Source organism: Pieris napi, chromosome 19, assembly GCF_905475465.1.
Source record: "Pieris napi chromosome 19, ilPieNapi1.2, whole genome shotgun sequence".
Taxonomy (NCBI): domain Eukaryota; kingdom Metazoa; phylum Arthropoda; class Insecta; order Lepidoptera; family Pieridae; genus Pieris; species Pieris napi.
Genome location: NC_062252.1, coordinates 5,019,521 through 5,038,532, shown reverse-complemented (window position 1 = coordinate 5,038,532; position 19,012 = coordinate 5,019,521). Strand labels below are relative to the sequence as shown.

At 32.5% G+C, this 19,012-nt stretch overlaps 1 protein-coding gene and 1 long non-coding RNA gene across 2 annotated transcripts in view; both read right to left on the bottom strand.

Annotated features, from left to right (window-relative positions):
* Positions 1-1,467: 1,467 nt before the first annotated feature.
* Positions 1,468-7,770, bottom strand: LOC125059318. Its single transcript, XR_007118640.1, has 5 exons — positions 7,639-7,770; positions 6,388-6,444; positions 5,458-5,499; positions 3,984-4,946; positions 1,468-1,536 (listed from the first exon to the last, which is right to left on the bottom strand). It is a non-coding gene; the product is annotated as an uncharacterized LOC125059318 (long non-coding RNA).
* Positions 7,771-9,653: 1,883 nt separating this feature from the next.
* LOC125059117 (nose resistant to fluoxetine protein 6-like) overlaps positions 9,654-19,012 on the bottom strand; it is a 29,799-nt gene continuing 20,440 nt past the window's right edge. Inside the window, exons 4-12 of the mRNA XM_047663336.1 lie at positions 18,339-18,618; positions 17,223-17,386; positions 16,721-16,889; positions 14,623-14,816; positions 14,385-14,510; positions 13,719-13,924; positions 12,551-12,693; positions 11,693-11,804; positions 9,654-10,598 (exon numbers count right to left, since the gene is read on the bottom strand). Coding sequence (XP_047519292.1) covers positions 10,513-10,598; positions 11,693-11,804; positions 12,551-12,693; positions 13,719-13,924; positions 14,385-14,510; positions 14,623-14,816; positions 16,721-16,889; positions 17,223-17,386; positions 18,339-18,618 — 1,480 coding nt within the window. The 3' untranslated portion in view covers positions 9,654-10,512. The remainder of the gene's footprint in view (positions 10,599-11,692; positions 11,805-12,550; positions 12,694-13,718; positions 13,925-14,384; positions 14,511-14,622; positions 14,817-16,720; positions 16,890-17,222; positions 17,387-18,338; positions 18,619-19,012) is intronic.

Here is a 19,012-nt window from a genome sequence, read left to right as displayed (position 1 = left end):
AGAGTTATGAAAAAAAAAAAAAAAACTAACTTAGAAACTATAAAGGATGTGGATGCTTGTAGCAGTATTCGTATGCTTGTGAAGTCTGTTAAACGCTTCTTATAACTGCACAGAGATGAATTGTTAGATAAAGTGATACATTTTCAACAGTTGATGCTTCAGATTATATATATATATATACACTGATAAAAAATTTAACTTGACTTAAGATCACGAATCTTGAACCAAGAACACCACTTTGAAGAAAAAGAATTTCTTGAGTCAAAATATAATTCTTGGTTCAAGAAAATTTTCTTGATTTAAGAATTTTTCTTCTTGACTCAAGAGTTTTACTTCACAAGCATACGAATACTGCTACAAGCATCTACATCCTTTATAGTTTCTGAGTTAGTTTTTTTTTTTTTTTTTTTCATAACTCTGTTATTTTAGAATTTATCCCGTAGTCCTTAAATAAAGTGGAGTAAAAAAATTTTTTTTTGGTCACTACAATAAACTACAAACAATTTAGCACCCGTTTCAAAGTTTTTTATTGAATTATTTGTAATATTTCCTGCTTTGCGCGGTATTAATTATTTTTTCGGCGCAATTAATGATACTACAAAAAAATAAAGTATACTACATTTATGAGCATCGTTTATAGTTTTTGAGTCGGTGTCTTTTTTTTTGCATAGTTCCGTTATTTTAGCATTTATTCCGTAGTTTTTAATAAAGTGGGGTAAAAAAAATTTTTTTTTGTCACTACAATAAACTGCAATCAATTTAGCACCTGTTTCGAAGTTTTTTATCGAATTATTTGTAATATTTCCTGCTTTGCGCGGTATTAATTATTTTTTCGGCGCAATTAATGATACTACAAAAAAATAAAGTATACTACATTTATGAGCATCGTTTATAGCTTTTGAGTCGGTGTCTTTTTTTTTGCATAGTTCCGTTATTTTAGCATTTATTCCGTAGTTTTTAATAAAGTGGGGTAAAAAAAATTTTTTTGGTCACTACAATAAACTACAATCAATTTAGCACCTGTTTCGAAGTTTTTTATCGAATTATTTGTAATATTTCCTGCTTTGCGCGGTATTAATTATTTTTTCGGCGCAATTAATGATACTACAAAAAAATAAAGTATACTACATTTATGAGCATCGTTTATAGTTTTTGAGTCGGTGTCTTTTTTTTTGCATAGTTCCGTTATTTTAGCATTTATTCCGTAGTTTTCAATAAAGTGGGGTAAAAAACATTTTTTTTTGTCACTACAATAAACTACAAACAATTTAGCACCCGTTTCAAAGTTTTTTATTGAATTATTTGTAATATTTCCTGCTTTGCGCGGTATTAATTATTTTTTCGGCGCAATTAATGATACTACAAAAAAATAAAGTTTACTACATTTACTAGCATCGTTTGTAGATAAAAGTAAATTTAGAAAAATCAAGTTTTTTATAAAGCGGGTTCCGGCTTGATGGAGCTCGTTACACTCCCTCAGATTACAATCCTCGCTGCGCACGCGCAGTCGGCCATTCATCTGATCCAGTTCTGTAACTGTTATAAAAAAATAAAATATTTTTACTATTGTTTAACAGATATATATCCCAGATAAACTATCTACGCGTTGCAAAAACATTAATCTTAAATAATAATATACAGACGCGTTTGAGGTTGAACATTTTAATATTTTTTTTAATAATTTTAAAGATATGATTAAACATGTAATCTTTTTTAAATTTTTAAATGGCGTTGTAACGATTAACAACGAAAATTACGCTTTCAATTTCCAAATCAACGCGATTTAATATTCCTATTTTTTATATTTATTTATTAACACTTCGTTGCATTATAATATGTAATTGAACATAATTAAATGAAAAAGAGGGCAACTGGCAGCCTTATCACTTTCGAGCGATCTCTTCCAGGCCACCACTGTAAGATTTTTTTAAATTACTTAAGATAGGCAAGAAGTGCAAAAATACATATTACGTCTATATGTAATAAGACAAAACTAAACCTAAAAAGGATACATGAAAAATAAAAGAACATGAATCACGATAATTTCAGATGTCTTATTTCAGTTGTATAGATGAAATTTAAAGGAATATAGAGAAGGACCTAAGTGAATAGGGACGGGAAGTGAATTCTATAGCCTAACTGCAGAGACCGTAAAGGATATTAGTTAGAATTAATTAAAATTAATAAAAATGGAAAACAGCGCGTTCAATTATTTGTCTATCCGCTTGACTGTGAAAAGGTTTAATATTAAAAAAGATGAACTTTTATAATGTAACATTATTGTCTCGATGAAGAGCGCTTTTATGCTTCTAAACCTTTTTAACATAGTATACTTTGGTTAAATACACCTAAGCAGCACATTATCTTGTTTAAATGTCCAATGTGGACACCCAAGCCTGGAGCGTTCTGTATACTATCATAAAGTACTTTAATTGTCTTTGATACTATCAGGCGACACACGTGAAATTCTCTTATTTTCGTATTTAATTTAACTCAAGCGAGTTGCACAAAGAAAAAAAAACTAAGGTTACTCTATTCCGAAAGATGTAGTTCATATTTATTTTATAACTTACCTGGTCCAGCATTGATGACGGCAAAGAGGGCCAAGGAGATAGTGACAACATATATAAACAATTTCATTATGATCTTACTCGAGTAGTCTTGTTGATAAACAAGTTGTGAGTGAAGCAATAATTATTTTACTGGGCTTTATACATGCTTTGCTTTTCTCAATAAAAAGTACTAAACTTAGGGTCTTTCTCGTCGTGATAAAAACAATGTGACACCAAGTAATAAACATAAGTATTAAAACATCAATATGTTTGTTTGATTTTAAATTATTTATGACACCGATAAAGGTTCCAGGTTATTTTTATAAGTTTCCAAAGAAGGGATATAAAATATTAGCATCACAGATGTGGAGGTCATTATGAAAATACATAGTTTTAAATACCAATTTACTACTATCGTTGCAAAATAATTATACTATATGATCTGTGCCTATCTTAATGTCATTGGTAACGATGCGCAGTGACGCAATTTCGATCGGTTGCGCATCTTCAACAGCTGTGCGCAAAGTTACATTGTCTTTGCCCGGACAAGCTATCAACGTTTTCGCGCATGCGTCATCAACCATTTTGTTGCCGCGCAAAAACAAATATATTTGTATAGCCAGGTATACTTGTTGATATCAGTTAAAAAATGCTTAGTCAAATTGGCCAATGTATTTAGAGCCGAAATTCTGAATTTAAATCCTAAGGTTAAAAAATGCAACTGTTTGGATAATCCAAAGTATTTTAAAGATATGATTAAACTTGTATTCTTTTTTAAACGGCCTAATCGTTACAGCGAAAATTACGCTCTCAATAATAAGGATACATGAAAAATAAAAGAACATGAATCACGATAATTTCAGATCAGTCTTACTTCAGTTGTATAGAAGAAATTTGAAGGAATATAGAGAAGGAGCTAAGCGAATAGGGACGGGAAGTGAATTACATTGCCTAAATGCAGAGACCTTAAAGGATATTAGTTAGAACTAATTAAAATTAATAATAATGGAAAACAGCGCGTTCAATTATTTGTCTGTCCGCTTGACTGTGAAAAGGTTTAATATTAAAAAAGATGAACTTTTATAATTTAACATTATTGTCTCGATGAAGAGCGCTTTTATCCTTCTAAACGTTTTTAAAGTAGTAAACTGTAGTTAAATACACCCTAATATTTTATCTAAGCAGTTCAGAACATTATCTTGTTTAAATGTCCAATGTGGACACCCAAGCCTGGAGCGTTCTGTATACATACTATCACTTAAAGTACTTTAATTGTCTTTGATACAACATTACATTATCCTGCGACACACGTGAAATTCTCTTATTTTCGTATTTAATTTAACTCAAGCGAGTTGCACAAAGAAAAATAGAACCCAGGTTACTCTATTCCGAAAGATGTAGTTCATATTTATTAATAATTTAATAACTTACCTGGTCCAGCGTTGGTAACGGCAAAGAGGGCCAAGAAGATAGTGACAACAAATATAAACAATTTCATTATGATAAGTCTTGATGTTGAAACAAGTTGAGAGTGAAGCAATAATTATTTTACTCGGCTTTATATATGCTTTGCTTTTCTGAATAAAAAGTACTAAATTAGGGTCTTCCCAGTCGTGATAAAAATAATGTGACACCAAGTAATAAAGCTAAGTATTAAAACATCAATATGTTTGTTTGATTTAAAATTATTTATGACACCGATAAAGGTTCCAGGTTATTTTTATAAGTTTTCAAAGAAGGGATATCAAATATTAGCATCACAGATGTGGAGGTCATTATGAAAATACATAGTTTTAAATACCAATTTACTACTATCGTTGCAAAATAATTATACTATATGATCTGTGCCTATCTTAATGTCATTGGTAACGATGCGCAGTGACGCAATTTCGATCGGTTGCGCATCTTCAACAGCTGTGCGCAAAGTTACATTGTCTTTGCCCGGACAAGCTATCAACGTTTTCGCGCATGCGTCATCAACCATTTTGTTGCCGCGCAAAAACAAATATATTTGTATAGCCAGGTATACTTGTTGATATCAGTTAAAAAATGCTTAGTCAAATTGGCCAATGTATTTAGAGCCGAAATTCTGAATTTAAATCCTAAGGTTAAAAAATGCAACTGTTTGGATTATACAAAAACATCACATAGCTGATTGATCTTCAAGGAAGCTGTAAGGAGACTTAATTATAGCTTTTTTGTAAATAAAACCTATTTTGTGTATATTAGCGAGAATTTATTACAACTTAATCTAGATATTTAAACAAAAACATCCATTCAAACACTTTGTACTTATTGTTGTAGTTTTCTATATTTGTTGTATATAACCTCGCTCATCATCATGCCCTTATCGCCGACCGAATGTTGACGCAAATAAAATTTCAGATGGGATACCTGAAAATACATAAACTATGTGAATCTTACAGTAAAGTTCAATACATCCTACAGATAAATACTATGCAGGACAAAGAATTTCTATATTTTAGTTAAACTTTTGTAGAGACGTGAATAAATCTATTCGTTTTTAAATTTCAGACACTCTTTTAAAATTAATGACTCTTCTGGATTAAATAAACCCAGTAGCCACAGATGCATAAGGAAAATATTTTTTCGAAATGCAAAATAGAGCGTTTTTTGCACCCGATTTAAAAAAAAATTAAACCGTCGAATGAATTTGTATGTTGTTGAAATGTATGTTGGTAACTGATTCACTATATGTTTTATGAAGTCCCCAGAACGATAAGGATGTCATTGGTCATTGTTAATGCCAGTTGTCATACAGTTTAGTTCAATTATTAGAAGATAACTGTATTAGGTATATAATGTTAATCTTGCGCTTATAAAAAACCTCACATTCCCTAGAAATTGAGTTTATTGTTAATGTTGGTGATAAAAAAAAACTTACGTTGCACACTCGAAAGCCCAGAAGATGAAGTAGAGGGAGTGGCTGTAAAAGCGTAATATTAAAATTTAGTACAGACTAAAAAGGAAATATTTTAATTAAAAAAAACCCTTGGTATTTTAATTTTCAAAGCTTTTTTACAAATAAATACTTAGTTGGTTTATATTCTTGAAATACCAGTTTTGTAAATGATATTCAATGAGCTTTATATAGCTACTAGCAGACCGGCCAAGCGTTGCTGTTGCTAAGGTTTTTGTTATATTACATAGTAGCAAACTATTCAAGGGAAACGGTAGGAGAAACAGTCATGGGGACCACCATGCTTTTTTGGTGGTTATGGTATGGTATAGTAAAACAAAATTATATATATTAAGATAATATTACTCTTTATTCTGATCTTCATCTTCATCTTTTTTTATTATAGACAAGCCTGTGACTAATACACGACATCAAATATTTGTTTCTAAGCCATGCCGGTGTCCTCACGATATCCTCCTTCACCGTACGAACGAGTGTTAAATGCGAACATAGACAGAAAGTCGTACGATGATATCTACCACTAGTCTACATTTCTGAATATGTTAACGTAAAATTGTAAACACCGTTAGATTGTAATCTATCTCGCGAGATTATAAACTGTCGAAAGATTGTGAACCTCAACGAACTGGTTGCAATTTAACGTATTATTATTCGGTAGTTATATGAAATTGTTGGAAAGTAAAATTAATCTGTAATTGCCAAAGAAGTTTGAATGATAACTAAGTTAGTGTAGTACAATCTACCGAATAATACTTAATACGTTAAATTGTAAGCAGTAAGCTGAGGTTCACAATCTTTCGACAGTTTATAATCTCGCGAGATAGATTACAATCTAACGGTGTTTATAATTTTACGGTGACAAATATAAATTATAAACGACACTTATAAACTCACTGGGTCCGTCATGCTTCTCTTTGATTTTTGAGACCATCACAGCTGGTTTATATGAACCTAAAAACCAAAAAAAAACACTTAGGGTCTGTTTCACAATGTACGGATAAGTTCCAAATTAGCTATTTATTACTTATTGGTAGGATAAACACTATTGTTGCGTTTCACGACTATCAGATAGCGCTATTCGTCACATAAGGTCCATAAAAAGTTATGAGTCCGATGAAGTGTCAAATAGCACAATTTATCTTCCAAATTATTTATGTGTTGCATAGCTATTTGGCACTTTATCCATAGATTGTGAAACAGACCCTTAATATGATTATATTGTTTAAATAAATAAATGATTATTGCAGTCCCATCTGTAAATATTGATTCTCCGGTCGTAAGGTAAGCCAAAGTAAAGAAAAGCACATTAGTATTGCATGTTTGTGTGACTGAGAGGCTTGACCAATTACAATTACACGATAAAGTCTTTACAGATTATAAAAATAAATCAGTTATATCTTTAATATATCTTTATGTCTGGGCCTCAGATTTCTAAATCTGTTTCATGATCATTTTTCAATCTAATAGGCAAGTAGGTAATCATCCTCCAGTGCCTGACACACGCCGTCGACTTTTTGGGTCTAAGACATGTCGGTTTCCTCACGATGTTTTCCTTCACCGTGCGAATGTTAAATACGTACATGGAAAGATAGTCCATTGGTCCACATCTGGGGATCGAACCTACGACCTCAGGGATGAGAATCGCACGCTGAAGCCTAGGCCAACACTGCTCTCTTAACAGGTTATATTAATTTTAAAAAATATTTATTGGTTTTACACTGACTGAATGAAATGATCGTGCAACTCTCAACATTGAAGTCGTACATTCAAACCTTCGCTGTATTTTTTTCGTTCTATAAATCAAGTTAAACATAAACTTAAAAAAAACTGCTCTTGAAGGTAAATGACGTGGAATGTTTTAGACCCAAAGTTCGTCGCTTTGAAAATATATCAATAATTGAATATCTGCATTTGATATTTTTAAGACTTTATGATGGTCGCAAAATAAAAATGCATATGCAGGACCTTATGAAAGCCGTATCAAATACAAAATAAAAAAGATTTTTATAGTCTCATACATTATTATCAAATCTTTTATTTGCTTTACAAATTGTTGAGGCAACAAGCCAATATTTTAAAGTTTTACTGCTCTTTAGATAAAAATCATAAAAAATTAGCACAATACACAAAAGTTTAAATACTTACGGTCTGCACTGGTGACAGCAAGAAGGGTCACAAGCAACAAAAACAAAAGAAACACCTTCATTTTTCGATTTACTTAAATCACTTCAACAAATGAATCCTGAATGCTGTTGCAACGCTTATATTTATATTGAATCTTGGTGTCCTCGAAGTTATTAGGAAACAAGTTTTAACATATTATATAATATAGTAACAAAAATATTTTATCGTGAACGACGAAACTTGCTATTTATTAAAAAAAGTTCTATGATAAGTAGTTTAGGAATGCTGACCTATTGCATTTGACATGAAATATCTTGAAGTATCGTGTGTTTTTTTTTTTATAAAACAGGGCACAAACAAGCAGCAGGCTTATGTTAAGTGATACTTATAAACCATGGATACTCTCAATGCTATTATTAGGGACCGTAAGTCTAATCGGTTTCGAAATATAGTAGACCGAGGCGAATCGGATCACAGGGCGAATCGGATCAAAATTAGAAATGTGTTGATAATTCAAATATCACATTCACATAGAACGCACTCAACCGGCGTTTTGTGTCTCTCCATTTACTGAGCACCTCCCGACATAAGCAGTATTTCGATCGTGCAGTAGGCAGCTGGTTCCACATAGTGGTGGTGCGCGATAAAAACTGCTTAAAAAAAAGGGTGCGTGTACTTATGTACGCGCGTAAGAAGTTATACTTCTTTGGCATTATTAAAAATAGTTTTTGATTATAATCAGTTTACATTTGAAAAATTAAATAAATAAATATTTATTATTGTTCTCTTACATTAAGTGTAACATAAATTCTATTATTATTCGAATGTTGTTTTTAAATTATGTCCAATGCGGTAGCATCTTCCGTGGGCAACTTCATTCTGTTAATTTTGTGTCACGGTGCGCGCGCTAAACGCGCCCAAAGAAGAATAAGTTCAAAAAACGCTCGTGAACGACGGACGTCGAGGTGATACGGGTGAGATTTCGGACCCTGCCTTGACGTCCGATAATGAAACAGCTGCAGATAAAAATCCGAACAACTCCTCTGAACACTCTCCGTTGTAAATACGGCATGTGAGAGTGGCCCCACATCTCTACGCCAAGGGATCAAGCCCCTCGGAAAGGGGCTGGTCCTCGACGATTCGAACCGCTCATCGTTGAATATGATTAAGTGGAAGGAGCTGGTACTGGGGAGCTCCCGACCGCGCTCCCTTCCGCTGTTGCTAAGTTGCACCACATTATTGATATGCTAAAGAAACAGGTTCGGCCACAAAGTTGTGAGATTATTGTTCGTTCACAGGTTTAAGGTCGGAATGCTTCGAGAATTGAAGCTTCAAGCCTATGGGCTTCCCGATAAATTATACAACGATATATAGGATCTCCAGCTTTCTGGCCGACCGGAGCATTAGGGTTGTCATCGACGAGGGTTTTATACCACACCCGATCGAGGTTATGGGCGATATTTTGATCAGAGGGAGGCCTTTTTAGGGATCGGATGTTTTGAAGTGCTACACAAAACTGATACCTATTTCAAACTAAAACATTACTTCTCACTAGTTCATATTTTATCTAGCCCGTCGTAATAAGGTTACGGTTCAAATATGTTTACATTAAAATAGGAATTATATTAATATTAACTTATGTCTAACTTTTCTTTATCGAGCCAAGTATCTCACCTGAAACCACAAGGCTTTTTATCTTTATTTACTGTTTACTTTTACTCCTTTTGTTTAGGCATATTAATTTTTTTGTTTTATAATGTAGAGTAAGTATCTTTACGCTGATAGAAAACTCATATTGGAGCCAACATAGCTTTTGGTTTATTCATTAGTGGTTTGGTATTTGCATTATTTTTCTTTCGGTGCCCTCTTACAAAACATTGTTTCGATGTCGATCGAGGACTGTCTAAATAATTGGGAGGGATGGGTAGATAGGCCATACATACAACTGCATAATATGTATTTATTACTTGTGTATTTATTAATTAATTATAATTAATATACATAAAAGGATATAAAAAGCAAAATAAAATAGATTGTTATAAAAATAAAAATATTTAATTGGTATAAAATTGAGCAATATTTACAACGTTATATGCCTAACAATACTCTAAGCGTTTAAATAACGGTGAAATAACACGCTTTCTCATATTCTCTTATATTTTACGAATGACATACTTCATAATATTTAGAGATTTCAGAGTATACACCAAGTAAGACTAATCTCGAATGCTATTGTGAACTGCTATTTACCATACTTTAAACCTAAATTGATTGTTTTACATAAGAGTTAAAACATTCCAAGTTTGAGGATTACATTGCATTTATAAATGAGGTTTAATTTTGTATTAACAATTACTTTATTTTACGTCATAAAATTAATTTATGTAAAATACCTCGACTTTATGCTTATCTCAAAATTATTCTGAGAAACTATTCGATATCACATATAACAACATTTTTGTCAGACTTATTAAAACTACTTATGCTAAGAATTATGCTGTTTGATGCTATTATTGTATTCCCATTACATTCTTATTCTACTATCCTGTTTATAATTTACAAATAATTTCCTAAAAATCCTAGCTACTAACCACTACTACCACCGTCGTTTTATAAACACTTTATTATTTCTAAACATCGTCAGCTACCATGAGATAATTTGAAAAAGCTACTCGTACTAATGGAAAGACCAGCTTTTATATTAAAGTAAAATCTAAAGCTTTGCTGGGAAAGTAAGTAAAATATATGTAGTTTTGAAAAGTTCGGGCCAGTTCTTCATTGCAATTAAAAGGTTTTTTTGACAGACAACATTCTATCATGACTTTTTCCTTAGAATATATATTCTTTCCCCTTCTTTTGTCTTTTACTCAAGTACTTATAACAATACAATTAGTGCTACGTGTCTAACCTACTCTGACTAGTATTACGTGAGAATTCGTCTTCAGTCTTCCTCGTTGCGTTGTCACTAAGGACTGGACGAGCTGAAATAATAAAAGCACAAAATTTTAAAACCATTCAACCGTTCAATTAATTCATTCTTAACGATGATCCATGTTTCTGTGATCAAAAGCAAGAGTTGTTCTTGTCATTTAAATCGCAATAAACAATAATACGCCTACCAAAATGTTAAAAGCAATTGATATTTTTAATACAGTAGCTCAAAAAGTGGCGTATTGCAGGGACGTATAGCGTTCGCGATGTGGGCTATTACATAGTCGTGCTTTTTCTTTACCTTTTCCAACTGCCAAAATAATGTCTATTAAAAAGAAAAAACCAAACACGAAGTTTTTACTAAATAAAATTTAAGTTTTTATGATTCATGCAAATATTTCTAAAAAGCAGCTACTTTGTTTCAATATCAGATTTAATGAGTTAGGTTAGGTTTCATTTCATTTCATCTCATTAAATTTCATTTTTAATTCATATCAATAAAAAAATTCTACTGAAGACTTGGCTGTATGGGCATAGTTCCCTTTGCCTACCCAGAATGGGTGAAGAAAAAAAACCCCTGCTTATATTATTTTTCGGTTGGCGCCATTTTCCAAAAATGTTCTTTGCGAGTTTAGTTGTTTGTTGGAATGAGTAATTTCGACGATATTTTATTTATTATAATTTATTTGATTAATTAGCACCACCGGAACTCAGTAGGTACAATTGAACAAAATGCTTCGTAGAACATTTTCCCGGAAAAGTAAAAATGTCGCTACATATCTAGATACGGCAAATTTATTATGTGGAGAGAAGAGAAAATTAGTTTCATTAAATTACTTCATTTTTTCGCAACTGTATTAAAAATAGTTTTTCAGTACACGTGCCGTCATTGAAACTTGTTCCGACAGTCAAGTTGTTGAATCAATTTGTTGTATTTTTCACTAAACAATCAAAAGTCAACCTTATATGGGCCACGAAATCAGAAATGTTGTTTTATAGGATTTTACTTTGTTTAAACACGGGTCTATCTAAAACTTGGAAGAGCTTTAGCTGTGAAACCGATACAATCAGCGATTTGATAGTTTGTAAACAAGCGATACACATATAGGTTAACGTTAAATTCTGGAGTGAAATTATAACTTACAAAATCTCCGCAACAGTATTTTCTCGATGCCGTGTAATGGTGACTCAAACATTATACACAGAATCAGGGCAAGGAAAAATGTTAATACCAAATGAGAGATTGCATTCGCCGCCTGAAAATAATGATAAAATTATTAAAATTAATACCACAATAATTAATGTTTATATTTTTTTAACTGGAGGATTATTAAATTGTTATGTTTTAATTTTAGTTTGGTTGGTAATGTTTTAACTAAATCGGCTTAGTTGCTTCTCAATTTATAAGTTACGTATTATAAAAAAAATAATAATGCTTAAAAAAATAACAATTTTGACTATATATTTATTTATATAGAATCGAGGACAATGGATCCTACGCGACGCCCAAAATTAACAGTCATGGCCAGCCTATGGACCGCTATTTTAGTGGATGCGTTGCCGGCTTTTAAGGGAGTATACACGGACCGAAGAAGACTTCGGCCACCAACGTGATGTGGATGAAATAAAAAATGAGATAAATAGTTTTCTAACGACTATGTGAGTTCAACTCTGAATCGCGGTAGCAAAATTATTCCTACTGCTAAGAATATATTTAACTTCTTGTCCTTAGCCACCGGTCTTTCGGACCTAATCAGTCTGTAGACTGGACAGCAGCGCGCTTCTTTCATAAATTAAATATTATAAAGTGACTATTGAAATATATGATTACGTATAAACAGCGTGAAGCGCATCACATCTGGCCCTAATATTACAACTACTTTCTAGCGATCACGACCGCTCTGTCAAGAGTGCACCGGATAGGAAGAGGAAGTATAAACAACTTTTGTTTCATACTACTTAATAGTTATATTTAGAAAATAATAATTTCTGAGGTACTTACTATTGTAAAGAAGGTTATATGCAGAGGATGTCGCAACTGTCCCACGTAGTACAACTCCACGACGCCATTGACTAGGTAAGCGCAAAATGTTAACTTTGATATTGGCACTAAAAATCTCCACGCTAAAAGCTTTCCTAAAACGCCTGGAATAAAAACATTATTGTTATCTGACGAGTTTACTGATTTTACTTTGAGAGGCGAAAATATACGAAAAATATCTATTACTTTTAATATTGATAAACTTTGACTATATTTTTATTATATTTGTTCTTTGACTCAATAGTCAAAATCATTAATAAAGGTAACACAACGTACACTTATGAACGTCAAAAAATTATATTTGAAGATGAAGTCAAAAAAAAGAGTGGCAGATTATTTATATATATATACTAGCTGACCTGGCTAACTTCGTTCCGCCCTACAACCTTATAATATCGTTGTTACTTTAATTTAACTTATTTTAGGATTTCATTAATGTTAAGTATTACATTAATACAACTTTTTTGCAAATACAGAAATGTTTTATTGCTTGCCATTGCGAAAGAAGAATGGCAGTTTTACACATTAGGCATCTTCTCTCTAGCGTCAATATGGCGATACTGCATGTTAAGCACTTTCTGATATCCAACATCTCCTCATTCACCTCAAGATCGGAATTTCTTGAACTGACACGAATTCGACGTAAAATGATGCGTATGATGTCAACAGATGGCACCATATGGTTTTTGCATTCGTAAAATTAATTTATTTATTTATTGTTATTCGAAAACTTATCCGATATTTTATTGCTTATTCTGCTATTCGGGACGGAAACAAATCCAACAAATCAAAAACCCTGGCAATCGGTCCAGCCGTTCTCGAGTTATAAGTGTTGTAACAAACACGACTTTCTTTTATATATATAGATATATGAAATGCTTCTAATTTTACATTTACTACCAGTTCTCAAATCGGCGTAGAACGGAAGAGAAGAACTGGCAATAAACTGCCACTCTTTTTTTTTTGACTTCATCTTCAAATCTTGGTCAGTCTCCTTCGATACTGATTGGCCAATATTACTCCCTTTATAAATAATTAAAGAATCCTTACATCCTAAAATAACTAAACCCCTATATCTCTTTTGATGAATTTTGGTATAATATAGAAACTTTATTAATCCTTAAATTACCTCCATTTCCGGTAGCGCAAGCAATAATAAGCCAGCCATTAGCGATGCTCCATGCAAATTTGTGTAAAGATATGTATGCCGCAGCTTCTATTGTGCTGTACTCGTACCAGTCCTGATAGAACAGGCTCACGGAGAAGGTGGTCACGGTGCCCAAAATTACGCTGGTACTCCAGCCGAAAGTCTTGAGGAGGTTTGAGAATTGATAACTGAAACGTTGAATTTTATGTTAGCTTACTACATTCTTTTGTGGTCAAAACTGTTTCCACAGTTTTTTGGGCATTTTTACGGCATTTGGGCGTACGGTAGATACATTTTCTACGTCTGTTTGCATGATTATTTTCACACTTACCCACGAAAGCGGTAATTTTTTATTTTGCAATATCTTTTGAGAACTAAAAATGTCAACTGTTATAAGTCTAGCTTAGCCGTTTAAGTATTAAGATTAGTTAATATTAGTGCAGTCTTTGTAGGAAAAATCCGTAAGATTTTCAAACAAAAGAGAAAAAAAAACAATGGCGCAGTTTCCTTTTTTCAGATTCAGCTCTAGTCCGTCTTTGGACTAAAGTAGAATGTATGTATTAGAAATTACGAATAAAAACATGCCACCGTTTCGTCTTTGCAGAATAATGTAACCTCCAGATTTACATTACAAACCGAAGAACTTACTTTTCTGATTGAATTCTGTGGAGAATATATCCAGTGAGCAGTCCCATCAAGTAAGGGGTCATCTTCATATGTGTTCTGATATATGCTTCAACAAAGTAGAAGTTTGTGTCGAAGTCCGTAAATTCTCTAAAAACAAAATAATTACCTTTAGTTCACCCCAGGATTGTCACCATGATTATTATTTAAAAGATCTGCCCAGTAACATTAATCAGAACATAAAGTTAAAATAGATACTTACTTCGCATAAAACAAAATTGTTGGATCCAAATGGTCTTTGTATGTGATTGCTGATGGTATAACGAGAGATACTATAATTGCCATCGCAATTAAGGCAGATCCAAATCTTCTCCAGTGCCACATACTGTAAATGAATATAGGCGCCACGAAGAACATTTGAGTGTCAACTGATAAGTACCAGGACTGGAACATACACTGAAATCAACATAATAATAAAATTCTTTTAATAGTGTCAGGATAAGATGACGAGAAAGGCTCACATGGGGCAGAAAATTAAGTTAAGTTTCACTGTCTACTCTATTTTAAAGGTTTGACTACGCTGCAAATTTCAGAAATACCTAGGTAACACTGAAAATGAAAAAACGACTTAATGTAGAAAGTTGCCAATACTTTTATTGTTTTTCGAAGTAATCTCCGTTCCTCTCTATACATCGTCGCATTCGATGGAACCACTGAGATGTCTCTTCTATGGCATTTTCGTTCGCTTTCACCGCATAATCAGGGCTCGTAAAGCGAATACCTTGATTTTTTTCTTTAATTCTTGGGAATAAATGAAAGTCGCAGGGCGCCAGGTCAGGACTGTATTGCATTTTTATCAATTGACTTATGATCTCGACACCTGCTATATTCAAATATTCAACAGTCCGTTTTGCGGAGTGCGCTGAAGCATTGTCGTGGTGAAGGAAAATCCTGCTCCTGCTTAGAGGGCGCTGCTGTCAAATTTTTTCCAAGACAACAGGCAAACAGCGATTGACATACCAGTCTGCAGTAACTGTCCTTTCATCTTTAAGCACAACTGTCGCGAAATGACCTTTCCGACCAAAGAATGATGCAATCATCTTTTTCCCTTGACTTCTTCCTTTCTTTACTTTAGTTGGCCAATCCTCGAAAGGAAACACCCACTGAGCTGATTATCTTTTGGTTTCGGGTTCGTAGCAATATATCCAGCTTTCGTCACCTGTGACCATGTCAAATACAGCATTTGAGTCACGACCGTTGAACTTATCTAACATTTGGCGACACCAGTCCATGCGAAGGTGTTTCTGGTCGTCGGTTAAAGTATGGGGAAACCATCTGGTACAAAGCTTCCTCACGCCTAAATTTTCGTGTAATATTTTTGCCCGTATCTGCTGATAGATATCTTATCTTCCTCTATCATGCGTCGCACAGCACTGGTGTAATCTTCAGTAGTCGCTGTTAAAGGACGTCCCTCACGCGGATCATCATTGAGATTGCTACGTCCACGCTTTAACTCGTTAAACCAATTTTAAATAGTGGGACGAGATGGGGCTTCATTAAGAAATGCTAATCGCAGCCTATCATAGCTTTGTTGTTGAGTAAGCCCACAACGAAATAAATAAATCAGTCATAATGAATCATTGACCGAAAATTTTCTAGCGTTAGGTTTATTTTCACGTGTAACAAGAGTTTTAGATTTGCCGCCAATTCACAACAACCAATGACAAATGAATGCAATATACTACATTAGGTTACCAAAGAGTTCTAAAATTGAAATTCAAAAAAGTTTTTATTAGCAATGCTTCTAACTCGCCAGTTCTAAACATTTTCAGTGTTACCCACGTAGATTTTCGTTATCGACATTTATTTATCAGCATTAAATAAACACTGTTCCCGTTATAACAAATCGAATGACACTGTTTTAATTAAATCAGTAATCTGTCCCATTCCATTACAGTATAACACTATGACATCTCAGTTGTATTTTTCATTGCTGAAGGTAGCGTGACTAATATCTCTCCACGTCACCTTACTGACGTCAACCAGCCAGTCCATGTTATCTGGTTCGTGGCGGTGACGATGACCAAAGTAAGACAGAAAGAGACTAATGAGTACTTTAGTAATCAAGTATTTGGACTTACAAATAATCATAACTACGAGTATTCGGGTCATAAATTTAAAAAATAATTATTAATTAAAAATTAATTATTAATTAAAAATTTATTATTTATTAAAAATTTATTATTAATTAAAAATTAAAAATTAATTATTAATTAAAATTAGTTATTAATTAAAATTAGTTATTAATTAAAATTAATTATTAATTAAAAATTAAATATTAATAAATTGAATATGCTTACCATACGATCTGTCATGACGTAATTACTGATATACAATATATTGGCCCACCAAGTATCCATGCACCGCTCTTGCTCTAATTGTATTCTGTTACCCCAGAGAGGACCCTCGCCAATTTTCGGTAGCCATGTCATGTAGAACAGAATGACGACGAAGTACGCTGGTGTAATTCTGGAGAAACAAAAAGTTGTATTATACATATATTGCCGATCTTAAGTGTACAGTCTTTTAAGTCTGCATTATGACGGGTAGACGCAGGCGCAAGAAATTATAAAAAACTGTTTTCTTTGCTATATGATACTCGTGTAAATCAAAAAAGTATGATAAGTACCTTTAGTACCAATCATATTTCTTTGCTATTAATTCTTTGACAGTTTTGTAAGAATCGAAATTCAGATTTTAGATTTTTTTTCTTTCGGCTGAGTGTTACAAAAATATCTCCTTTCGAGAGCTTTCTTAGGATTTTATTAACTTAAGATAGAACTCTACTTATCTTTGTCTTACCTTATATATCGGAAGATCAATATTGGTATAAAATTTAGCCTGCCTCTGCATTTGTCCAACTCAATCAGTAATAAACGGCTAAAGAGAAAAGCACTAAGGAAGAGGAAAGTGTCCACTAACAGCGCATTATTCAACATAAACGAGTTTAATGGATCCTGGATTAACTGAAAACCAAATGATTTCACCTTTTAAAATGTAATTTAAATAACATATCTACATTAATAATAAAATTATTGAAATTTTCAAGTGTCGAAAGTATTTCTAAAAAATGTATTTTAATTTTCTGTTAAATTAAATATTTGCTTTTGGCGAATTTTTAATCTTTAATCAATGTTTTTTGCGTAGTGGTTCCGACTGAGTGATTAAGTTAGATATATTAATCTAATAAATTGTTATTTCCTTATAGATTTGAAGTATTCGATGACTGGCTTTGCAAATGGCCTCGAATGTATCTTTATCCAAACGTGTATATTGTGTAAATTATCGTATAATGTTAATATAAGTGGTTATTAGTTTTAAATGCTCGTAAAATTTATAAGACCCAAATACCACTATCCTAAATGTTTGAGTTTAGAGGGCCAGAACAAAACATGAATTTGTTGATATGCTGCCAGCATTAAAGGTACACTACTAAAGGGACTCAACTTTTCTATTGATCCATTTTTCATTATTATTATTACTATGTAGATTAAGAATATTGTAAATATGTACTTTAAATAAAAAATGACTTCTTTAATACAATGATATGCGAATTGTTTTTTAAATAACGATATAAAGTTTGATTTTTAATTACTTTTGTTTATTAACTGGACTTAAAACCTGATCCTAATTATAAGAAATACGTGGATACCTCAAAAACTATTGATCTGATTTTGATAAAACTTCGACTGTTCTCATGTTGATCACGCTAGGTTTAAGTCGAACAACCATCTCGGTATGACTTTTAGTTTCTGAGAAATTTGGGGACAAACATAGATTTACGGAAGTTGGAAGTAAGGCTTCCAAATAGACCAACATCAAATACATCATCAATACCAACAGTATCACATACATACAGATCAAACTGATAAATTTTTGGAGGTTATTAATACCTTATAGTTTAAAAAAATAACTCACCCTATCCCAAGCTTTGGCGTCCATGACTGGGCCACTCCCTATAAATAGACAGGCGTGACCTGCTACTATAAAAAACATTGCCAATGCCCTCATTCCAGTGACGCATTCCAATCCCAGGCTATTATTCTGCTTTGTCGAAAGTATTTTTTTCATATTATTAATAAGTGAAAAGGACACAATGAGATCATGAGCCGTACCTCCCTTTTTGTTGTGTCGTATAGCATATATCTCATATATAGTGGTGAACGTTAGTACAACGCCAAAAAAAATAATGATAACACTGAAAAAAATAAAAAAAATTAGACCAGCAAAAAACGTGTTTTGACTCTTAATCCCGTAAAAACATAAATCTACGAAAAGTACATGTCATAATTAAGTATTAGATTTTTGGTAATATAACTTTTTGTAATTTAGATTTAAAAATTAATAATAAATTATTTTATGAAATTAGTCAAAACTTCTCAGATTTTCCGTTAACTTTTCAAATATTGCATCTACACAAATAATGGTTAAAACCACGTAATAAGATAAAATCTCACGATGACTCCCCTTTTAAAACATTTTAGGAACTTTTCATATATAACAAAAATAACGTTATTATTAAAATTTTCCTTATTCGTTGTATACTTAGTTCACTAGAGTAAAATTCTTTCGATAGATCGATCTCAATGCTT